The sequence below is a fragment of the Diadema setosum genome, chromosome 1 (genome assembly GCF_964275005.1).
Source record: "Diadema setosum chromosome 1, eeDiaSeto1, whole genome shotgun sequence".
NCBI classification, from domain to species: Eukaryota; Metazoa; Echinodermata; class Echinoidea; order Diadematoida; family Diadematidae; genus Diadema; species Diadema setosum.
In genome coordinates this window covers 10,078,856-10,102,276 of record NC_092685.1, presented here as the reverse complement: position 1 = coordinate 10,102,276, position 23,421 = coordinate 10,078,856, and the positions used below count along the sequence as shown (strand labels likewise).

Here is a 23,421-nt window from a genome sequence, read left to right as displayed (position 1 = left end):
AAAGTGCATACCTGGGGCCTGTTTCATAAAACTTGTCATCAGTGACAAGTTGTCATAGATGTGACAAGCTACTGAAATCCTTGCATCTGATTGGCTGAGAGCAAATATGTCATAGAAATGTGGCAGTTGTCACTGATAACAAGTTTTATGAAACGGGCCCCAGGTATTCAATTTATAAATGATAATGATGAGATTAACAATAATGGTCACGATGGTGGTAAGGAGACGGAGGAAAGAAGGTATGAAAGTAAGAGAAAGAAGATGCTAATGAAGATTTTATACAGCATTTGCTCAAAACTGTTATCTCGTATCTTGTTACCTGGTTTGATGCAGAGCGACTCTTATTTCTATCTCTCATTTCATGTGCTGAAGCTGTGTCAAGCACTACGCTCCCTCGTCCCAATGATGCACCATCAACCATTCACATCTGATACCTCATCCTCTGGTCCCACGTTGATGGAACCTGTCAGCTGTATTCGTCTATGCCTACACCTTGCCCAGAACCACACAAAAAGGTACCTTGACCATGTCAAGCTTTCAGTTTAAAGAGGACTTCACCTTTAAATCAAATGTGAACAAAATTTTAGTTTGAGTCTAAAACATTTAGTCTAAAACACTTCGAAAAAGACTTTGTTATGACAAAAATTTTGCTATAACAGTGTTCGTTATAAGCAAATTTTGTACCATAGACTTTAATGGTGACAATTTTGGGAACAGAAGTTTAACTGCGTTGTAACGAAATTTCGTTATAACCATGTTTGTTGTAACGGGAGTGCACTGTATCTAGATACTTGTAGAAGTAAAGAATATTTATTGGTGACAATGGCTGAGGTGGCTTAATTGATCCCCTAATGGGATTTCTTGATGGAATGGGGGTGAATTGTTCAAGTGCCAAATCAGGGTCAAGAAGCAAGGTTCCAAAACAATGCCCTGAAGATTCAAAACATTGATAATAAAAGCATTTTCTCCAGATCAAGTAGTACATCATAGATGTACCTGTGTTTGTAGATTGTTGCCAGTTTCCAGATTCAGGGCAGATTCAGAGGGAGTGCCACACTGGGCTGTCAGAGAAGAATCAGCCCTTAACTTACTTTCTTCAAGATGCATGATCATACTAGGCAGGATTCCTATCAAGGGGATGGTGAATGCAGAGTGCCAGAATACTAAATGTCAAACATCAATTGTTCTCTCCTCTCTATTCAGCCATACAGGTAAAATGTATTTTATGTAGCTACCTGTAATGATAGAGAATGATGACTATCCATGGGTTGAGAATCTAAGAGGTGCATATACAATTTAGTGTAATCTGTTACCTTCGAGGGGCACAGCAAGAAGGCTGGATCAAGGGTAAATTTATCTACAGCAAAGATTTACATGAAGACCCCTTACGGCTCAATTTAATGGCTTACTGTGTTTTGATGGTTTCCAGGGAGGAGATTGTGTCTGCTGCTGTATCCCTGAGTGGAGCATTCCTGCCTCCAGTAATAGCTGCCAGCGGTCAGGTAAGAATGCATGTCTGGTGGATACATTCTGCAGCAAAGTTTTGTACACTTCCGCCTTCAGTCAGCTACTAAGTGGATGATTATGTATGTTTGTACATTTACAAATTTTAAGACTGAGAATAAGAAATTGATCAGTATTAAAGGGAAACTCCTTTCTATGTTCACCTTACCTTTGATATAGAAATGACTGAAGTCAAAACTTATAGAAATGAGTAAAGTTGAAAAGGTGTTTCAGTATTTGGCCTACAGTGATAATGTTGAGAAATTCCAAGGTTTCACATATTTCAGTGAAAGTGTGGTGCCAGGCACAAATACTCAGGCCAATAAGACTGGATGATGATGCCCTCACTCAATCCTTCAATAGCTTTGTTGTACTGTAGAAAGGATGGAAGTACCATTTTTATGCCTCCGCCACGAAGTGTCGCCGGAGGCATTATGTTTTCCGGTTGTCCGTTCGTCCATCCGTCCTTCGGTCTGTCCGTCCTTCCATCCGTCCGTCCTTCCGTCCGTGATTTTTGTGAACAGCGTAACTAAAAAACTGTTTAAGGTATCCTATGAGACTTGGTATGTATATGCATGAGTGGGCGAAGTTGTGCCTATCAACTTTTGGGGGCACATGCTCAAGGTCAAAGGCCAAAAGGTCAAGGTCAAATGCTCAAAACTTCACTATTTTTCCCATATCTATGCAATGCCTGGAGGGTTTTTTTCTGGAAACTTCGTGTATACATGTAATACCAAATAAAGATTCTCCAGAGAGAGTTTCAAGTCATGAGGTCAAAGGTCAGAGGTCAAGTGAAAATATTAAAATTTCACTTTTTTCTCCATATCTTAGAAATGGTTCAAGCTATCTTCATGGAACTTAGTACGTATGCATGTACTGACTAGCAGTGATTATCTAGGGAATGTGGGGATCATGGGTTGAAGGTCATGTGTCAAAGGTCAAGGTCAAATTCTCATAATCTCATTTTTTCTCCATTTTATTGCAATACTAGCCGGATTTTTCTTGAAACTTGATATCATATACATGTATAACCCAATAGAGATTCTCTTGGAAGTTTCTTGCCCAAAGGTCAAAGGTCAAGTGAAAATGCTAAATTTCATTTCCTGGTCCATATCTCGAAAGTGACTCAAGGTATCATCATGAAACTTAGTACATATATCTATGCATGTTCTACCTGACAGTGATTCTCTTGGGAATTTTAGGGTCATAGGGTCAAAGTTCCAGGGTCAAGGCCAAGTTAGAATGCAAAAATGTTACTATTTGATCGTGAAATTAAACTTTTTCCTCCATACCTTAATCAATGCATAGACTTATAAAAAAAAGGTTCAAAAGTGAAGTAAAAATCCTCAAATCCCCAAATACCTGCGCTCTTAGGCAGTATAGCCAGCCATCCAATTAAACCTAGTTCAAGGAAAGTGAACATTCAACACATTTGTGACAAACCTGTCATTTTAATATTTTGCCAATTATGTGAAACTCATCACACATTGTCAAGATATTGTACTAGAGACTTATTAGGAGAACCATGCATTAAGGCGGAGGCATACCAGTCGCCATAGCGACATTTCTAGTAATCAATGATTTAATGAATTTCCTTCCCCGTTAGAAACAATTCATTCTAGCGTATAATTAATGCAACACTGGAATGATCTGATGCAAGGAGTTATTTTAAGCCCCCTTTCAAAGAAGAAAAGGAAGCAATTTTTAGCGCAAATTTTGATTGATTGCTTGGGTGACAGGATGGCACCGATGAAGAGCAAGCTGTCCTGTTGGAGTGGACACAACTCATGATGTCCTGTAGTGACACAGAGAGAAGCTCATGGCTCAGACTTAGTGTGGCACAGCTCCTGGCTGACCTGGCACTGCCTCTCGTGGTGGAGGGACCAGTCCTGCACAGAGGTATGCCGTAACTGTTGAGATCTAGAGACCACATTTATATAGTGCCTCTGGACATTTACCCTCTTGACGATTACCCTAGACTCTTTCTCTGACCCTAACCCCAATCCTAATCCTGAACCTAATCCGAACCCCATTTCAAATTCTAACCTTAAAGGGAACGTATAGTTTTGGTTGAGACTTATCTTCAGGTTTATAACATTTTCTTGGTGAGATAAAGAGAAACCTCTTATGAAATATGAAAGAGCATGTAATTCCAAGAAGGATTCAATGTTTATTTGATAAAGATTGGTCTTGAAATGGCTGAGATATCCAAAAAAGTGATTCTAATAAAATTGACAGGCCACGGCTTTTATTAGGATCTCTTTGTTTCATCTTGTTTTTGGATATCTCAGTCATTTCAAAACCAATTTTCATCAAACAAACTTTTGATTCCCCTTAGAATTGTATGTTTTTAACATTTCATAGAGTGGTTTCTAAATATCTCGCAAAACGTTACAAGATGAATCCCCACCTCAACCAGTACTGTACAGTCCCTTTAAACCTATCCCTAACCCTAATCTTTACTAATCCTATCACTAACTAGTATTTAGCCGGGGGGGGGGGGGGGGGGGGGGAATTGACCTCGGAGGGTAATTGTCCTGATACTTTCTAGTTGGTACTGTTTTTTTTTTTTTTTTGTTGTTACAATATTTACTATTCATTTTTGGTGTTTCATGAGGTAAAGTTAAAAACTACTGTAAAACCGGAAACATTTGCATCATGAAACTTACACAAATCACCAGTGGCATTCAATGCATTGCGTAGACTAACACTTTCGTGTACACTTAACTTCTGTGAATCTTGGCTCCCTGCAAGATTCACAAAAGTTTCATACATGCGAAAACTTTTTATTTCACAATATCTTTCATTGGTGCCCATGTATGTTCATTCCCTAATTCTTTGTTGCATTGGTAGAATTTTCAAACAGCACTTATGTCCTAAATACATCTATTTTTTTTTTTAATTGGCAACACATTTTAGAAGATTGAAGTTCTTATATCTGTCTCAAATTGATGATTTTTTTTGGTAAATTTTTCTTTATGCAGATTTAATAAATGTTACCAGTTCTGTTTAATCCTTCTCCAATGTAAGATACACAGTGCTATTCAGAGGTGCTAAGTTAATGAGGAGAGGATAATATCTCTGCAGCAGAAATACCTCATGAGACTCCATGGGGTAATTCTCCCCTCCCTGATTTCATATACTGTATACGCTGTTATTTTCGCGAATTTCGCGAATTGCAGTTGGGTCGCGAATTTAACAACACGCGAAATTGTCTCCATGCGCTTTCTTAATAGAGCATTAACGTAAGCGTCGGCGTCGATTTGCAAAAATAACGGCGTATACAGTACATGGCTTACTGCCATCGTTCTGTGTATTAATAGCAAGGTAGTGCTTGGATTCTTGTGGCAGGTGAAAAAATAGAGGATATTACAGGGTGTTGTATATCTTCAAATGTGCAGTGTGGCACAGACATAGACTGAATTTTAGTGTAACCTGTGTTGGCATATGTCACTGATCGAAATGATTGATCTATATATGAAGTTAGGCCGACTCAAAGGACCAATATATATGCTCTGTACATTTCTTAACCCATTGAGGACGGTTTGATTTTGCTACAACACGCATTTCCCATAGACCCTTGTCCGAGTATACTCGGGACTCGTCCTCAATGGGTTAATTTTTTTGTGAGATTAGATAGAGTTGGATTTTTTCTGGCAAATGAAAGTTCTTAACTCTTGATGTGCCATGGTGTAAACCCTCTGTGTGCTACATTATTCTGAGACTGCAACATAGTCATGCTTTGGGAAAACATTCTGTTTTTCAAATCTACCTAATTGTAGAGGTGTGACTTTTCACACAAAACAGTGACGGAAACGTAGAATTAACTTGTAAATCCAGTTGGGAACATCACTTGATAGTCAATCACCACATTAAATGCCAACTATGTGTCACAGGAATGGAATCGTGAGAAACGCTTTCATTATACTGTGGCATTTGGTGGTTTATTGATTGGTTTGGGCGGGTTGTGTGTTTGAGCAGAATATGCGAACTTGGCATGCTGTCGACCGAGTCAGACGTGCGAACGTGGCACATAAAGAGTTAATCACAGCGTGTTACAATGGCACCGACTGCAGAGCTTAACTCATTTCACCATGGCAGTCATGTGACTTGTCTGGTAATGTGGGCTGTAGAGTATTACAGAAATTTTCTCTGGGAAATGAATGGGATATTCTTGGGGGAAGTGAAACTGATTGGGGAAGGAAAGGTTATGTTTAGAGAAAAATATGCCATTAACATTGCACACATATGCAAATGACGGAAGAGATCCACTTCTTCCACAGGTTCCATGCGCTGCTCTCTTTTGGGTGTCCTTGTACACCTTCTCCAAGATGATGACCCCAGAGTTCAGGGGGCAGCTGTCCAATGTCTGACCAGAGTATCAGCAGAAGTCTACGCTAAGCTCAGGGCAAACAGCAAACAGGGTGAGTGAGCTAAGTCCTAGAAAAGGGAAGTTTTATTGATACAAAAGTCTTGGCAAGAAGCCTTTGTGTGGGTGACCATATGGTATTCCTTCATCTATTTGTAAATGTAACAGGAAGGTAATCTGTGTATCTGTTGTTTCTCCTTACATGCAATCTGTATTCATCATTGATTATATTTGCCCTTTTTGAATTGTGTCACTTGTTTGGTTTTACTGTGACTATGCTTAGCAAAATTACTGGTAGTGATCACACAGTGAACGACTCTTCACACCTTGGTTTACACTCAAAAGAGCAAAATCAAACTTTATCACCTAGTTTGAGGTCTGCCCATCACTTACATGTGTAGAGCTTGAATGAAATTCATGGCAGATACCAGTAACTGAGATAAATATAGATATTAATCAAACAGATGGCTTCCTTTGTCAAATACATGTAAAGATCCTGTTTGTTAAATCTGCACAAAGCGAGTTATCAGACTTTTGTATACACCAAAATGCCAATTCTGAAGGGAAGTGATGTCCTTGAGAGCGGGACTGATTTGGCGATGGCTTTGGCAGTCAATAGTGTGAGGGCATTTCTATTGCCTGTATTGGAAGTGATGATACCCTCAGAGAAAATGGCGGGGGGGGGGGGGGGGCTGTCTTGACCTTTCTGGCTCCAAATTAAAGACAAGGTGCAACTACCAGCATGAATGTATGGTGTATGGCCTGGAACCAAACCAACAGCTTACTGGTGCTTCCAAACCATGATTCTACCTGCATCTGCACCTTATCATAAAGGCAGTGTTGTCTTTTCCACAGACTTTTGGTAATTACCCATGAAACATTCAGCTATAGGCGGCAACCCTGCTGACTGCACACTCCAGACTTGCTCCTTCCTCCTTTCATATGCAATGTCTGGTTTAAATTAAAACTAAAACATAGTTCTCCGAAGGGCTCAAAATCAATCATCCACCATTTGGAATTTGCTTGCAATACATCAAAAGGGTGTACCAAGAAACTTGTCTAGATGACAGGGTTTGCCAGGATAAGGACTTGTTTTGGAGTATTGTGAGATCAAAAGCGTAACATGATTTCGATCATATGCATGAAAGTGCCCTCCCCATTCAGTAGATGGCAGGTAGAATGTTAGGTGATGATTGACCATGCCCCAGCCATTGTGTGTTTAAAAAGCTGCATTCATTTTACAGCAGTGCTGAAGATCAGGGAGTCTGCTGTGGCCCAATTATTTGATTGGGTTATTTAAAAAAAAAATGCAGCAACCATGATCAGGTGTGCTCTGAGACTGTAGTACTTCTCACGAACCTTTTTGGTCAATATTTGGCATTTTCATCTTAGCCCAACTGAAATGTGTCATTATAACATCATTTCCCCCAGTTCTTATGCATATGTGTAAATTTTAGAACAAAACTTGGCTTTACGCTAGGCATATGTGAACTATGTTTTCACTTCAACCACTCAATGAAGATACCCTTTTATTTCCATGCAAGTGTGGCAGTGCCTGAAACTGCACCAAGTGAACTTATGACAACTCAGTAATATTATAGTCACAGGTTACCGACTAAAAGCAGCATGAATCCGTCGATGGGCGATATTCTTTAATGCAATCTTTTGATTTGGCATGCAAAGTCAATTCAGATTTGCCCCAGATAAAGTGGTAGGGGAGTATTAAGTATTATTACCCTTATCAGGCATCTGAGCTGTGGTTCTTCGAAATTGTATTCCCCTTGTGTAATACGTGTAGAATTATGCGCCAGCAGGGAGAAGAGGAGCAATTTTCCATATTCCCCGCTTTGAATAACGCCTATGGGATTTGCGTGTTAAAAGCGAGGCGAATATAGCATCCGGCCACTTGAGCTCCTAGTGAGGAAAATTTGCTGTTGATGACAGTACAGTTTCTCGCTGAGTGGTCTTGCGACGAAGGGCAAATTCCCATAGGTTAACACGTAAAACTACGATGATCGCTGTTACTGTGTGAGCCTTGCTGTTTCTACGCACGCCGCATACCCCGAGTTTCGCGACAGAAGGCAAATTCCCATAGGTTAACACGTAGAAATAAGAGACGATCCCTGCGCCTGTGTGAGTTAGCTGTTATACGCGCGCCGCGTACCTGAGCTGTGTATAGGGATGCAGCGCGCAGTGTGGTGTAGAGGTGTAGAGAGCTGGTACCGAGTGGAAAATTGTTGAAATTTACATTGTAATGATTTATTTTGCTGCTCAAGATGCTTGAAATGGGTAATAATAATGATATGGACTGTCTATTTTCGGGGGATACGACATTAATTGCCCTTACTAGAATTGTATTGCCCTCGTCTTCGACTCGGGCAATACAATTCTAGTTCAGGCAATAAATGTCGTATCCCCCTCAAGGCCAGTCCATATTATATTAAACATTCACACTAACTTGGTACTTTCTTGTAACAGACTGGACATCTGCAAGTTGAGTGTCATTATCTATCTGTGCCAGTTGTGTATATGAATTACAATATTCATACTCTATTTTGCTGTGCCTTGCATCGCAAGTTTTGTAGACTGATTAAGTGAAAAATCAATGAAAATATGAATGCAAATTTTGTGATTACTAGATGTGTTCATGAATGTCTGTGAGGGCTCCTATATATACACTTGAACCTCTCGTATCCGGACAAGTCGGGACCGGGGCTCATCCGGATAAGGGATTTGGCCGGATACGGGAGACTCAATGCTTTATACATGTACATACATACACATGTACTGATGTAGCCCATTGTAGTACCACATGTAGTAATGTGTATACTGCAACCTTTTCATTGTTACATTTGGGGATGTTTGGGGATGGTAAAATGTCTGAGGGTAAGCAATTTGGAAGGAAATTTGATGTAATGTATGTTAATCATGTTGGAAGTAATATGTAATTCATGTGTGTTTGTGTAGGAGTTCTCAAGGAGTTGGGCAAAATCACGGCGAGATTGCATCCGGATAATAGAGAGATCCGGATAAAGGGAGGCCGGATAATAGAGGTTCAACTGTAATCAGCTTTTAGAAGATTATATGTGATCCTTTGTATCTCCTCTCAGACGTTTTCCAAGGCTTAAGGGAGGTGGAGAACATTGAAAGTTTGCTGGATCATGTCATGCTGGACATCACCACAAGTGATCATATAGATGAGGTATGAACAAAACCAATGTTTCATTTGACTCTCGCTTGATATTCATCATTATTCACTTCTGCTTTACAGTCGTTGTGGACATCATATTGTATTTGCAGTGCTCGACACTATTTTCTCCGGTGACCTGTCAGGGCCATTAAAATCTTACATTTGAAATTTTGGTGGCCGAAAAAGAAATGTATTGGCCCAAAATACAAGGAAACATAATGAGTCAGTTTGAATCTTAGTTGCCCAATCGGGCCAGCAAACAACCTTTTGGAGAATTTGGTTGCCTGAAATCAATTTTTAGTGGCTCAGGGCTATCAGTCCCCTGCTAATGTCGAGCCCTGCTGTATGTAATGTAAATCTGAATAAAGCGTTTTTGCAGCGCCGGGTATAAGTAAAAATCAATATGTGTGCGGTTCTCCTTTCTGTATTTTAATGAATACTTTTCCAAACATTTGGAATCAAATCAAATAATCTAATGCTGTGCGACTGCTCGTGTTTACATTGTCAAGGTTGAATTCTCAGTGTTCTTGCAGGAAACAGGAAGGAAATGGCCATTGAAAAATTTCATCTCCACAGTGCAGAATGTATTGGTCTGGCATTGATCCCACTCTGCTTCTATAGCTGTAAATGTTGTAATATTTTCATAAATAGTGCAAGGCTTTTGCATGAAAATTGCACATTATCATACAAGTATGCTTGGAGTATTGAGGCATGCAATGATAAAAAAAACCCAATCCATCCCAGTAGGATGAGTCTGACTTAACTGCATTTATCTGGTTGGTGTTTTGTTTTTATTATTGTTTTGTTTTTTTAGTATTTTTTAACTCAACGAGTAAAGGACTTGGAACTCTTTGCTTCTCACCAAAGCCTGTGATTTTCATGTTTATGTGACACTACAGATTAACTTGATCTGGTCTGCAGGTTCTTTGGGATTTTCATAAGATAAAAAATTGGTTTGAAGAGTGTTTCCATTTACGGAACTGATGCTCTTATATGTTTGATGCTAGCAGCTTATTTTACCCACATGCCCTCCCTCAACCATGTAGGAACATATGCATGGTGAAAGGCCTGCCACTTTTTGAGTCATGTGTTCGTAGTTTTCACTTTCTTTAACCTGTTTAGGATGAGTCCTGAGTTTACTCCAGCAAGTGTCTATGGGATATGCATGTTGTAGCAAAATCAGCCGGTCCTCAACAGTTAAAGTATGTGGAAAGTAGGAGAATGTCCATGTGGCTATCGGTCAAAGGCTATTCATTCATCATAGGGCCACGTCAGTGTCTCATCCTCGTGGTCAAACTTACTTTTCAGTGAATCTTAGCATGTGTAGTAAGTTGGGGGATTGGTCTTGTCATCTAGTAAGTCAGTAGTGGCATTACTCAACCTTGTATATATCAAGAAGACACGAGAGAGATAGAAATATGTTAATATTTCATGTTTGTGTGTGTGTGTGTGTGTGTGTCTCTGTATGTGCATAATAAAGACAATTCCTGCCAGACAAGAAACCTAGTTCTGATTGTCAAAGGTAGATCTTGCAAATCATCCAGTTTACTACAGTGCTATTTTTGTGTGTGTCAGGGTTTGTTTGTGAGTTGTTGTTGTTGTTTTTTGTTGCTCTCCCAATCAAATCTGTATCATTTTTACCAATTTGCGTCATTTCCGTGGGTTGACTTTCACTTTGGCTGTGTTCACCAGAGCACTATGGAGCAGCTGTCATGTGACTGGCCTGTGCTACTGGGTCTACAGGAGAGCAGTGTTGTCATGGTAACCACCAAGGCACTTCTGGAGCCTTTTGAAGCTGTCTTCCGGATCATGCTATGCTGGGAGCATTGTAGCCTGCCAGGTAAGGAGACAGCAGTAAAGGCTTGCACATTTAGAGATAGTATGTATTGTTCTGTTTGAGCTGAGAGAACATCTTCTCTGTGCTGAAGATTTTACAGTGACAATTTTTAAGGGTAAGGGACTCTAAAGACATGTTGCTTTTACCTTCAAGGAGTAACTCTTCATATGTCACACACACTGCTGCATTTATGGTCTCTTGTGCACAAATGAGCAAAAGCAGTGATTTGTCAAATCAAGAGCTGCATTTAGTTGGTTGAGTTCATTAAAAGAAAAAAAGGACAAAGCTACTTTCTGTGGGTTTCTGCTGACAATAGACTGTTCATGTGTACAGTAACCAACAATGCACAGACTTGCATGTCTCACAGTGAAATAGAATTCCACAGACTTGATGTGTTGATTGGAACATTAATGTCACTCTCCACGATTTCACCTTGATAAATTTCTGAGAAACTTGGATTTTGATAGTAGTACATCAAGTGTGTTTTAGATTTGAGTGCTGAGAAGCAATTCAGTGGACAAAATGTAGAACATGTGCTAACTCATAGTTCGTCAAGTGTGTAAAGTGCAGACAAAGTTGTTGCCAATGTTCAAATCATCAACATCTGAATGCTACATTTGATTAGATTAATATTAAATTTACTATCCAGACAGTTCATTGGTACGATGTACTATATGCTTTCATTGTCATCTTTTCTGCTACTCTTCTTTCTCTTAATGTGCATCATTCATCATTTCCCTACAATTTATGCTGGTATCAGACCTTCTGGCATGGGATTTACACCCCTGCCTGCTGCTGTATGTGGCTCCATATCTCCTCACCCTACTCTCCCCTGTGGATACCATTATTGACTGCATTAAGCTGCTTCACCGATGGGCAACAGAAGGTGTGGAGAAGGACGAGTCTTCTGCTCCAAATGAGATGACGGGCAAAGAGGAGGAACAGATCAATGCAAGTGCTCAATTTGTTTGTCAACTACATTCTGCCAATAATTTCTTTCATCAAGAGGAAACATGAACAACAATCAACAACAACAACAAGTTGAGCAAAATATTGTTTGACTATACGTACAGCATCACACCTTAAACAGCAAACTTTTGCCAGGGATTTTCATAGATAGTTGATTTGGCAGTATCAGGCAAATTGTATGTGGTGTATTCTGATATTCCACCCTGAGTATCACTACTTACCATAACTGCTTTGTATGATCAAGCCCTCAATATACTTACTCTTAAATCCTTCTATCACATAATGTGTCATCTTATATTGTGCTGTACTAGAGTATTCTCCTGTGAAGTAAAGCTCCAGCATACTGGCATCATGACTGAGTAGTGACTTTACCACCTTTATGCTGCGCACTCTCTCTGACAAAGTTTTAGTAACTTTCCGCATACCGGGTAGTTCTTGTCCTCCATGTGCAGTTTTGAATGCCTGGGGGTAGGCCGTATGTCATGATGTCTGCTTTGTGTGGTTTGGATGTTTATGTGTGTGTGTGTGTGTGTGTGTTTGAGTGGGATATGATGTGATAGCACTAATATGGACAGATGGCAATGTTCGATCTGTAGCTCTGCAAATGAAGAGAGAAGGAAGCACTCTCAGGTACAATATGCACATACACACATTCGGTGATCTAGTGAGAGACCACCAAGTAAGGTGACAAAGTGACCTTGGAACACTGGATTTCCAATTTAGGTGTCTCGGTGAGAACATGTATTGATAGAAGGAGTTTTCTTCAAACCCAATCACTTGCTGGCCGCAATGAATATAATTTCTGCTGACTCCCTCTGGACCCCAAGAGCATTTTTGAAACTCTTTTTCATTTTCAAGTTGACCTTGTTAAAGATATGAAATACGAATTAACAGAAGATCGAAAGTCTCGTTCCAATAATCTTTTAATATTTTCACGAAACAGTCGTATTGGTCATGATTATGTATGCAAATTAGATGAGGTCATGATGTCATCAGACTACAACTCTCATATTGGTCTGTTCTTGAAAATATTGTGAATTTTTAAGTACCTGCAGTGACTCCTTTGTTAGGGCAATTATTGCTAAATCATTACAACTGTAGAATGGTTTGATGCAAGGATATCTTATTTTCTTTTTGGATTTGTTTAAAAAAGGAAGCAGAGAAAAGATAAATGTGCAGAACAATGTGTCAGGCTGTGACATTGTCCCTTCATGTAATTTACATGTACAACTGTTTGACCAACATTTGACTACATTATGAAATCATAATACTTTGAAATGATTCCTTTCCATTCATTTGAATCGAGTTGTGGACATTCACTTTGAGATCTGCTTGTGATTTTTCCATAAAGGGCATGCACTTAATGTGTGAGGTATTGATTTAAAGAGCTCGAAAGTATTGCCAAATGATGTGCATAGGGAGTCTTCAACAGTGCATGGTCAGGATTCAGTCTGATGTTGAGGCTCAGAGGAAATCACTGCAACATTTTCAGATCCACGTTGGTGTAGACAGGGAACTGGAGCATCAAGGTACCTCAGTGGCCAAGGTACCTCAATGGCCAATCTACCATCCAGCGCATTGCTGTCAATCTGTTGGACTCTTCAATTTGTGGTTTTACATCTAGGCATCCTGTTTCATTCAGTCGGGTTTCGTCAGCTGTCTGCTCAGAGAAGCTAAGTAGCAGGAGGTAAATTGGCGGGAAGTGCAACACCAGAGAGCTTTTATAGTTGGGTGAGTCTAAGTTTGGTGTAGGTGTTTGCGGGGACAGTAGGAGATGTCGAGGAAAGAAGCCAAATGTCAAACAGGATTGCCTGTCACGCAAGAAGGTTGAAATCGAAGGAAATTCGATGACAAGTGGAGATGTGGGAGAACTCTAGCACGTCAGTTTGACAATGAAACCATGCCTCAACCACCACTGAGGGTGTCATATGCTGACCCCCGGAGTGATCTTGGCCTACTTTCACTCCCACAAATTAACTTAGACAGGGTCTTTTTTTTTTTTTTTCGTCTGTTGTTGATAGTCATTTGGAAACACTCAATACTCACTGAGGATGTTATGACTCTTGATGTAGTTGTCTTCATTTTCTAGTTCTATTCCTTTTATTCCTGGCAGGCAGTGTTGGCAAAACCATGCCTGCATTGCAAATGAGTAGTAAAGTTGCATCAAAGAGGAACAACCAACTTTGAATATGCAGATTGTTGTTTTAGTCAACAACATTTTCTGAACAGGTTGACAGTCCATGGTAGGAGTGGCAGTAGACCTGACATTGAAAATCTGATCAAAGTGTTGCCCGACGGAAGTGTTTCGCTTGACTCTTGTCAGAACTTGACTGAGAAAGAGTACTAACACTCCTTTCACAGGACTGCCATTCATGATGCATAGCTTAACATAGACACTGTAGTTCCACCTGTTGTGTGCACAATGCTTTAACTTTAGATTTCCCTCCGACCTGTTTATAATGTCAGATCATCTGGAATACTTTGCCAAAAATGGAGAGGGCTTACAAATAGGTGCTACTTTTTTCGGACAAGGATTAGTGTCTAAAACCATTGCTTCCAAGTCTTAATCTTTACGTTTTGAGGAAGTCTTAGTCGGGTGAAAGCACTTTATTATGAAGACTATTTTATATCATGGAAAATTACACACCAAGAGCAATTTTCTCTCAGTCACTACTACATAAGCACGAATTGATGAATAGTTACAACAAAGCGTTTCTTGTGCGTTTCAACTCCTCCACCCCCGTACCCCCACGCTTTTTCTCCTCACTAACCACCACCCCCTCTTTATTTGCACTTGTAATATATTATGAACTTTCCCTGAACCCTTTCCGCAGAGATAGGGGGCCCACCAAATGTGGTGTGATACCTTTTTCATTCGCTTTCATGTGTCTGTTGACACTGACAGAGTGACAGCAGTACAATCAATCTGCCTGTGAGACAAGCTAGTTGCAGAGGTGGCTCTTGGGGTCCTCATGTTTGATGTGCGCTAGCGTTTTGAGGTCACACTTTATACGCATCTAAAAGTGCACTCTAATTATCTTGTTTGGAAACCTGTGGACGACACAAATGTCAGAACCGTCATTACCACAGTCTTCCAATTTCTTAGTTTCACAAATTTCTAAGTTTTTCATCTGCAGATGTATTCTGGTGTCATCACATTTCTCAAAACTTCGATCAAGTAGCCATCCGATGTTCAGAATATTGATCTCATTGGTAAGAATGTGTGGGAGGTCCAAAAGGCCTTCTAGCTGTTTCTGTGAAAATGACAAAAAAAGTGTCACTTTTTCATGAGTGTTTCTCATCTACAAGATAGTCAAAGTCTGATACAGCTTGCTTACTGAGTTTCATCAATCTTACGTGTGATTGGTATATTTCTGTTTGAACTGTCAACCTTGACGCGTTGTAGTGTAGGACTCTCTACGAGTCTCCACAGGCCACCTGTTCACAGTGGCCACCAAGTGATTCATCTATGGGGGAGAATCTTCCCAGAAACCCTGCATATTTCAGTCTGCCTATATTGGCTGCTTGCCTGCTGTTATCTTTGCCCAAACTGTAACAAGCACCATGGCGCACGCAACATCAGATGGATGTATGATATATTGAGATGCACATAGCCTTATGCTGTGTTTGAACATTTGCAGCATGTATCTGTGGTCAAACCTCCTTTTTTTTATCCATAAGTATTTGAAAAGACACAGATTTCAGCATCACTGCATGAAGCATTTAAAACAGAATACAAGATACACTTTTATAGGTTGCTGTCTTTATATGTGTGTTTAAAATACAATGTTTCTAAAGCAATCTACATCTTCAAAGTACTTTTGGACATAATGTCTAGCATGAAATTTTCTCCCTCACTGGAACATGTTGTTGTCATTACCTTAGCTGACTAGTGACGGACAGAACTGACAGGGTTGTACAGGGTAGGATCTATCTTCACTTGTGAAGAGCTGGTATAACCTGCTCATATACTGATAATGGAAAAATTTTGAAGAATATGTCATCTTGTACACAACTGTGACAGTGTTGTCTCGATCCATTGTCAGAGGATGTAGTGATTATTTTGTTTGTTTTGGTTGAAATATATGCAGATAGATACACCTTTTACATACAAAACAACTCTGCCATACATTTTGTGAAAGACAGGGTAAGAAAAGTTAAATTTGCAGAGAACACAAAGCCCTCCAGGTACAATAAAACCAGTCATATATCATATATGATTGTGGGTAATGTATGAATCTCTTTCACTGTGGTTTTGATAGGCAGCAATCAGAGACAAAGATGGAAGTCTTGAGTGACGATTTAGCTGATGAATGACAGTCAAGATGGTGTTGCAGTAGGGTGATAATGTGAAGCTGGTAAACTGATGTCAAGCTGTATTAATAGTCAATGTGCACATATTACGATTGTCATCTATTTAGGGCTCAAATTTTGCCCAGGGTTTATCTTCATCTGCCCACCATTAGTAACACTAGATGTGTGCATGATGTATTTCAGCCATACACAGTATGATTACAACAAACATGTAATTGGAGTAGGCTCATCATTAGGCATCTAAATGAGAAACATCATTAGAGTTGAAATGTTCAAAAATTTACTGTTGCCAGCATAAATGTGTTTTGACATCATAAAATGAATACCTACCTTAGTGGATGATCTATGTACTCACTGCCTATAGATTTATCTCTTATGCTGATTGCTATTTCTTATTCTGCATTTTCCAGGCCAAAAAGAGAAGAAAAAAGAAGAAGAAATAGGTTGAGATGCCTCATTTACTGGAGAAGTTCAATCATATGATGAAAATGGAAATGCAGTTAAAAGTTATACTATATTTTAGCATCTGCAGGAAAGAAAAAAAATCACATAAATTATTATCTTTTCTTTTTTTTTTCGCAAATCGCAGAAGTACTTTGACAAGGCTGACAATGATAGAACTTTATTTTAAGTATATCTGCGCAGAGCTTAGTTGCATATTTATAATAATAATGATAATGAATAACACTTAGCGCTTGATACTGATGTTTCTAAGCACATTAGAATGGAAAGAAAAAATTAAATTAAAATACAGCATTTCGTCTCTGGGGCGACAAGACCTCATATAAATGTCAAATGTTCAGGAGAGCCAAAAAACATGGCGGCCAAAGCACAATCCCCAATGGAATAGCCTTTCACATGCTGTTGGGGTTTCATTTTTTGGGTATAAAGACAGTTAGGATTTGGACAGGACATCACCTAACTGATTATCTGACCATCATTATGAAAAAAAGTCATTTTCACCAAAATTTGAGATACAAGCTCTTGTCACCCCAGCAACGATTTATGCCTTGATATGCAGAGACTTTGCATGTTTGACCTGGAACTTCTTGGAGTTCTGGTATCTGTGGAGATTTTGGAGGGCTGCTTGTCTGTGTAAAGACACAATATCAGAAGAGTAAACTTTCTCCTGCTGAACTCCACATCACCTTTGCTGAAAGGTTGCGAGGGATAGGTGATTGTCTTTAGTCTCATTACCTTCTCCCTCTCTGCGGTGTCATATCAAAAAACGGCATCTGTCATAAATCAAACACCTGTGCCCCATTTCACCCTCTCCGACTCTCTTCATTTTTTTTTTTTTTTTTTTGTCTTTCCTGCTGTCTGCTTGCCAGTCGTTAAAGGTGACCCTAATAGATGACGTATTCTCCCATAGCCTTGAGGAGATGAAACTGTCGATTAGTAAAGTGGAGCATGTGTAGTGTTCATTGTTCTCCATGACACTGACCCGGAGGCGCACCGTGGTACTGCTGCCATGTCAACGAAAATGCTGTTTGTAACAAAAGTCGTTCATTTCGAGGGTGGTGCAATGTCGTCAACACGTTGTTCTCAATGATTTAGACAATTTTGTTGTGAAACAACAGCCTTAGTTATGCTTCACTTATCTCTTCATGGTATGACATAATGCAGGTTCAAGATGGCAATCAAGCGAAAAGCCAATTATAACTTTTGATCAGTCTTGCCAGCTTTTGTTTGATCAACCAGATCAGTATGCTAGAAGTAATTTATTGTTTCTTCATGATCCAATGAATGGATGTTGTTGGCTGGTATGCTGGCTTAAATAAAGTTTTTAAAATCTTTCAAAATTGGCAATTCCACAGGATAACCTGTTGTAGTTTGATTTGCAAATTAAGTTCATTTGCAGCAAAGAAAAAGCAAAATGAGGATGTATGCCTGAGTTTGCTCAGAATTCAATTATAGAGCTATGGCTGTTTTTTTTTTTTTTATGAATACTTGATTCAAGTCTCAACTCTGGTGACATGTATCATAAATCACTCCTTGAGTGAACATTAAAACTAAAGTTTCACTGCATGAGAATTGAAATTAAACTTTTTTGTCAACAAGTATGTGGAAACCATGAATGTTGTGTGATTAAACTTTGACTTTCCTGTGATTCAAGTTTTGATAAATTCTGAATGTTATGTTTATTAAAATTATTCTCCTCTGTGATATAAGCACTTGGAAGCCATGCATGCTTTTTTCAGGTAAAGATATGCAGCTCCAATCTACCCATATGCTGCCTCATAGTAGCCTAGGCTGATGGTCTGCTCTCCTGACGGTGAACGTCCCATGCAGTCATCATCTCCTCATTCATAAAACAGCACAGAAGATTCTTTCATGGTTGTTATATCAGGCATGATGATCAGCGAGAATTGCGGATTAGATATTTGTGTTCACTGGTAGGTCAATAAAGTGGTCAAGAGAAGTTTGGTCCTTAGTCAAAAAAGAGAGCAAAATGAAGTGAGAAAATTTTGTGATAGAACCTACATCAGGACTTTTGAAGTATATGTAGCAAGCACAGTATAATACTCCTCAGATCAGTGGTAAGACTCGACGGAAGGTTGGAAGCAGCTGAAAGTGTTGCTTCTTTGTCAAAGAAGATAGAAAGACTGTGACACAATTTGTCCTAAAGGTCAAAGGGACATGTAGTAACATTGACTTGTATTGATTGTGACTGGAAGATCTTTGAGTAGAGGTTCACTTGCCAATTCTGTTTCTACTTCAGACAAGGTGCAAACAAGGGGAGACCTAACCCTCCTTAACCCAGAGTTCATGTTGAAATCAAGAGGAAAAAGTGCATGTAATTGGTCTTCCTCTCCAGGCCTTCATGAAGACATGACTAAAAATAAGTTTAAAAAGCCCTCCATGATCTGCTTGACTTGGTTGAGGAGCAGAGTTTGGGTGCGGAGGAAGTACCTGTTACCCGTCGCAAACAATTGCTCATCCCCCGTGATGACAAGACACTGACTGCCAGTGTGCATCTTCAACTTCGGGCCATATATCAACGGTGAGCAGGCACTTGTTCCAGACAGGTGTGGCGAGAATTCATACGCAAATCGGGATTTGCCCCCCAAAATTATATTAGATAAACAAATAGGGCAAGAGAAGATCGAAATAGAGAGAGCGAGCATTCCACCATCACTGCTGATAACTGGAGAACATTTGCCAACGTTGTGGCAACAAAAGCGTAGCAGCTGCTCCCGCAGACAAAATATGCCACATTTGTTTCCCTGCTAAGGTGGGGGCATCACAATGAATCAGGAAGTTGGCGAGGAACACGAGGTGCAGCATTTTATCCCAGCGCTCGGCATTTTAAAGGGAAGATGACTCACAAATTGTGGTGGTTGAGAGCGCAGAAAAAGTGCAATGGCTGTTGATGGCCCGCTCCAGTTTTGTTTGTGAAGGGCTGGAGTGGAAAGTTTGGGAAGGGGGAGGGGAGGGGAGGGAGAGGGGCTAAGGGAGAGAGGGACAGAGAGGAAAGAGTCACCCGCTGTGAGAACTACAGAGGAAACATAGTAGGTGACGTAATCAGTTTTGGCACCAAGCTCTGGTAATTACCCCTAAATGAATGACGAAATGCACCTACGCTAACCACCTTAGCAAACAGAGAGTGAGGAAGAAAAACAACTCGTCCAGACCTTTGGTTGCAATTTGAGTGATCTTCTCATATCAAGGAAAGGGAAAGACAATGAGATAAGGACTTAAGATAGATCTAATTAGAGTTGATGACCAGTTTCTGCCAGTGTAAAGGTCGTATGCATACTTTGTAAAAAAGTAAAGAAAGACAACCTTGGTAGACACGTAATTATTTCACAGAATACTTAAACAAGCTTCATAGGATTGTCATACAAATTGCAGTGCGTAGGTTGTAGCCAGGTTGTCGATTTGTACCATCACCCACATGCTTGTAAGAGATGGACCACATTTTATCCTACGTACGTGTGCCTTATTCTCTGACTGAAGTGTCCACGTTATTTACAGCCATCAGTAGACTGATAAGGTTCACCGATGTTTTGTGTAGTGAATATTCAAGAGTATTCCAAAGGCCTTGAATGACAGAGTGATTTATTTGTTATATCAAATTTTGATTTGATTTGGTTTTGGATTCTTACACTATCACATTCTTTGTATGGGCTTTTGGATTTTTTTGTCAGTTTGCCTCTCTTGCATTATTTTTCTTTTCTTTTCTTCTGCTATGTTTTCCTTTTATTTGATCTGTTATGCTGGAGAGATTTCTGTAAGTGGTATGTTAATGTATTGGGCACCTTGAAATGCTTGAAAATCAAATGTGTGACAACAGCATATTGACACAGTCTTGTCATATACCTGCAGTAACACTTTTCAAGAAAAACAAAGAAATATATATTTTTTTTATTGTCAGATGAGGAGATAATTTCATATAATTATCAGCTGTGACATCTTCTGCATTTGCAACCACATGCTATCTCGTGTAAAAACCATATATAGTACTATGGGATATAACAGTTTACTGAAGCATAGGATTTTCAGGCTATAATGTCGCTTCTTTGAATGAAAAAAAAACAACAAGAAGTAATGGCTGCTGTGTATGAAATAGGGAAGTGTATTGGTTATGCTTGAACTAAAAATTCTAAAATTGTTTCAAAGAACAGAATTATCTTTGATTTCATGTCAAGTTAAGAAATCAGGGAAGGTTTTTGGGGAGGTCAGTGAGAGAATTGTAAGTTCATAACATTGTTATTTGATCTAATAGGGATATGTAGTTGCGACCAATATGACCATTTTATGAAAATGTGAAATTTTTGACACTAGCTCCCTTCATCCCTTACTGCATAAGCTGTTATTTTCTGCTGTGGTCATTTTCGCAGATTTCGCAACTCACCGTTAGACCGCAAATTTAACGACATGTGAAAATGTCGCCATGCGCCAGGAAAATTGTGCGATTTTATTAGCCTCAGTATCAATTGACAAAAAAACAGCATCTCGCGAAAATGTCAGTGACCTCCTCATTCCCAAAAATATCTGTATGTGGAAATAACAGCTTAAACAATATTGTGAAACCATAATCGTCAACTGTCCCTTTCTGATGTTCACATCAGACGCTGTTACGACATTTGAGTGTCAAGCATGCCTTCTCATATTCAAACTCTCCCGGTAGGTTTATGAGAAAATAGTAAAATTTCTACAAGGAAGCGTTTATCTCAGTCCTGTGATTTACTTGTTTTAATGATATATGAAAGTACTTATTTTTTCTTCCCTATTTAATGCTCGTTAAAATGTAATTTAAATTATTTCCATCATCACCAACTTTAGTATGGACTCAGTACCTCAGCTGTGCATATGTAAGTCATACTGCAGATTTGCAAGTTCTGTAGTATTACAACTCTTTAAATCAATACCTTACACATTGAATGCATGCCCTTTAAAGTAAAAAAAAAATGTATTAAATTCTTCTTCAGTCTTCAGAAGAAGTATGTCAGACCAAAGTTATTGCACACCACATGAAATCATAAGAGCTTTCTTTTCCTCTATTCTGACCATGAATGGATCAAGAGCGAAAAACCCTTCGTGATTCATGAGATAGAAGTGTCTGATTAGTTCACAGAATGATATTGTATTTTTAGAGTTGCGCGAGTTCATTCAACTTGATCCAACAGGATTGCGCGAGAGGCCGTGAGGTGAGACAGGGGTGGGGTAGTGGGGTGGTGGGACTAATGCCAGCTAGCCACAGCACAACTTGGCTTGCTTTCAGTGAACACAGGTGGTACCCAGACCAGTCCTTCCCGGTCCCCCGACAGACAGAATTGGAGTCAGAGCGGAGTTTAGATATGAATCTTCTGGAGAGGGAGCCACTTTTTCCTGTGCTCTGTGACATTAACCTAGTCCCTGAACAAACAAGTAACATGCAGTTTCTGTTGGAGTGCTCAACTCGATCTCTGTTTTGATAGTTTTGACTCACTGTCCATACAAAAGATAGTTTTTTCTTTCACGTTGAGAGTTACTTTCAGATCAAATATTCTCTAACTTTGCAGAGTGTTTACTGTTTTTCAGTCTAACCTCTTTCCAATGCCTTTCTGACACATTTTGGAAAAAGAAAAAGATACAGTATATGAATGCATTTTTTACAATGTACATGTATGTTAAGAATATCGCCTCCCTTGTTCTTTTTTATAGAAAAAAATAAATAAAACATCAGCAACAACAACAACAAAACTGTGCTTCTATCAGCCAGCACAGCTTTGATGTGAAGTTATAAATGAGTTTACTTTTTAACTTCTTGTGTTAGAACTGAATGAAGTCAGCTAGCATATCTTGGTGGAAGGTCTTGCATTCAAGGATTTTAAACAAAAAGATCATAAGTTTCATCATTTCTTTCTTTTAATGAATGAAATGAATGAATTCCAACAGGATTTGAACCCGAGAACTGTGGATTGCTAGACTGATGCTCTACCTGCTGAGCTACAGAAAGCCTTAGTATAGTGTTCATCCCCTGAAACCCCTAATTTTCATTGCTCATTTGTTCCTTTTAGAGTGATTTTCAAACTGTAGCTGGTATTAGCACAGCAGGATGTACTATCAGCACTTGGGACATGGAGTGCCCTGTAACTGGCCTTAAACAGGTTTACTGAATACAGAGGGATTTTCAATTTAAATATATGTCTGCCTCTCTTTCATCTGTATATATAGGCCTATATCCTTGGAGATCAAAGTTCTACTCTCAGTTTAAAGCAGTTTTATCATCTACAGTTGTGATGGTTTCCTGTGTGTTGAACTTTCTAGAAACTATCCATACATTGGCTTAAAGCATAGGTGACTTGCCAAACAGTGATTATAAAACTTCACCTGATATTGTTAATGTCATTAGAAAACAATGAGAAAGCAAATAAACACTCCCTTCTGCATTTGACTTTCAGTTTGAAAGGAGAAATATAGTGATTTGTTTTTAAAGTTGTGTGAAATGTTCAGTGCTGCTACTCTGCTAAGTCAGAAATTCTTTTCGCTGGTTATAAACCAGTCATTTTTGACTTACACAAACTGGAGGCATAGTGGGATGCTGCGTGTGTGTGTACCAACCATATTCTGCCCCATATTATATTGTGCTGGCATATGGGGGATTATCAAATCCATTAACCTGCTCCCCTCTCTATGAAATCCACTAAAGTTTATCTTCATATATGTAAAGGCCCGGTCCCACTGGCTGATGGACACAAAACGTATGCAGAAAGGACAAAGGGGACGAGCAAAATTTCGGGGATGGCTCCA

General features: G+C 39.4%; 1 protein-coding gene across 1 annotated transcript in view; it reads left to right on the top strand.

Annotated features, from left to right (window-relative positions):
- The window catches only part of LOC140235814 (tRNA (32-2'-O)-methyltransferase regulator THADA-like), a 76,672-nt gene that overhangs the window by 32,004 nt on the left and 21,247 nt on the right, over positions 1-23,421 (top strand). The window contains exons 27-32 of the mRNA XM_072315817.1: positions 373-515; positions 1,430-1,502; positions 3,243-3,402; positions 5,835-5,927; positions 11,660-11,854; positions 13,287-13,397. Of these exons, the coding sequence (XP_072171918.1) occupies positions 373-515; positions 1,430-1,502; positions 3,243-3,402; positions 5,835-5,927; positions 11,660-11,854; positions 13,287-13,397 (775 nt within the window). The remainder of the gene's footprint in view (positions 1-372; positions 516-1,429; positions 1,503-3,242; positions 3,403-5,834; positions 5,928-11,659; positions 11,855-13,286; positions 13,398-23,421) is intronic.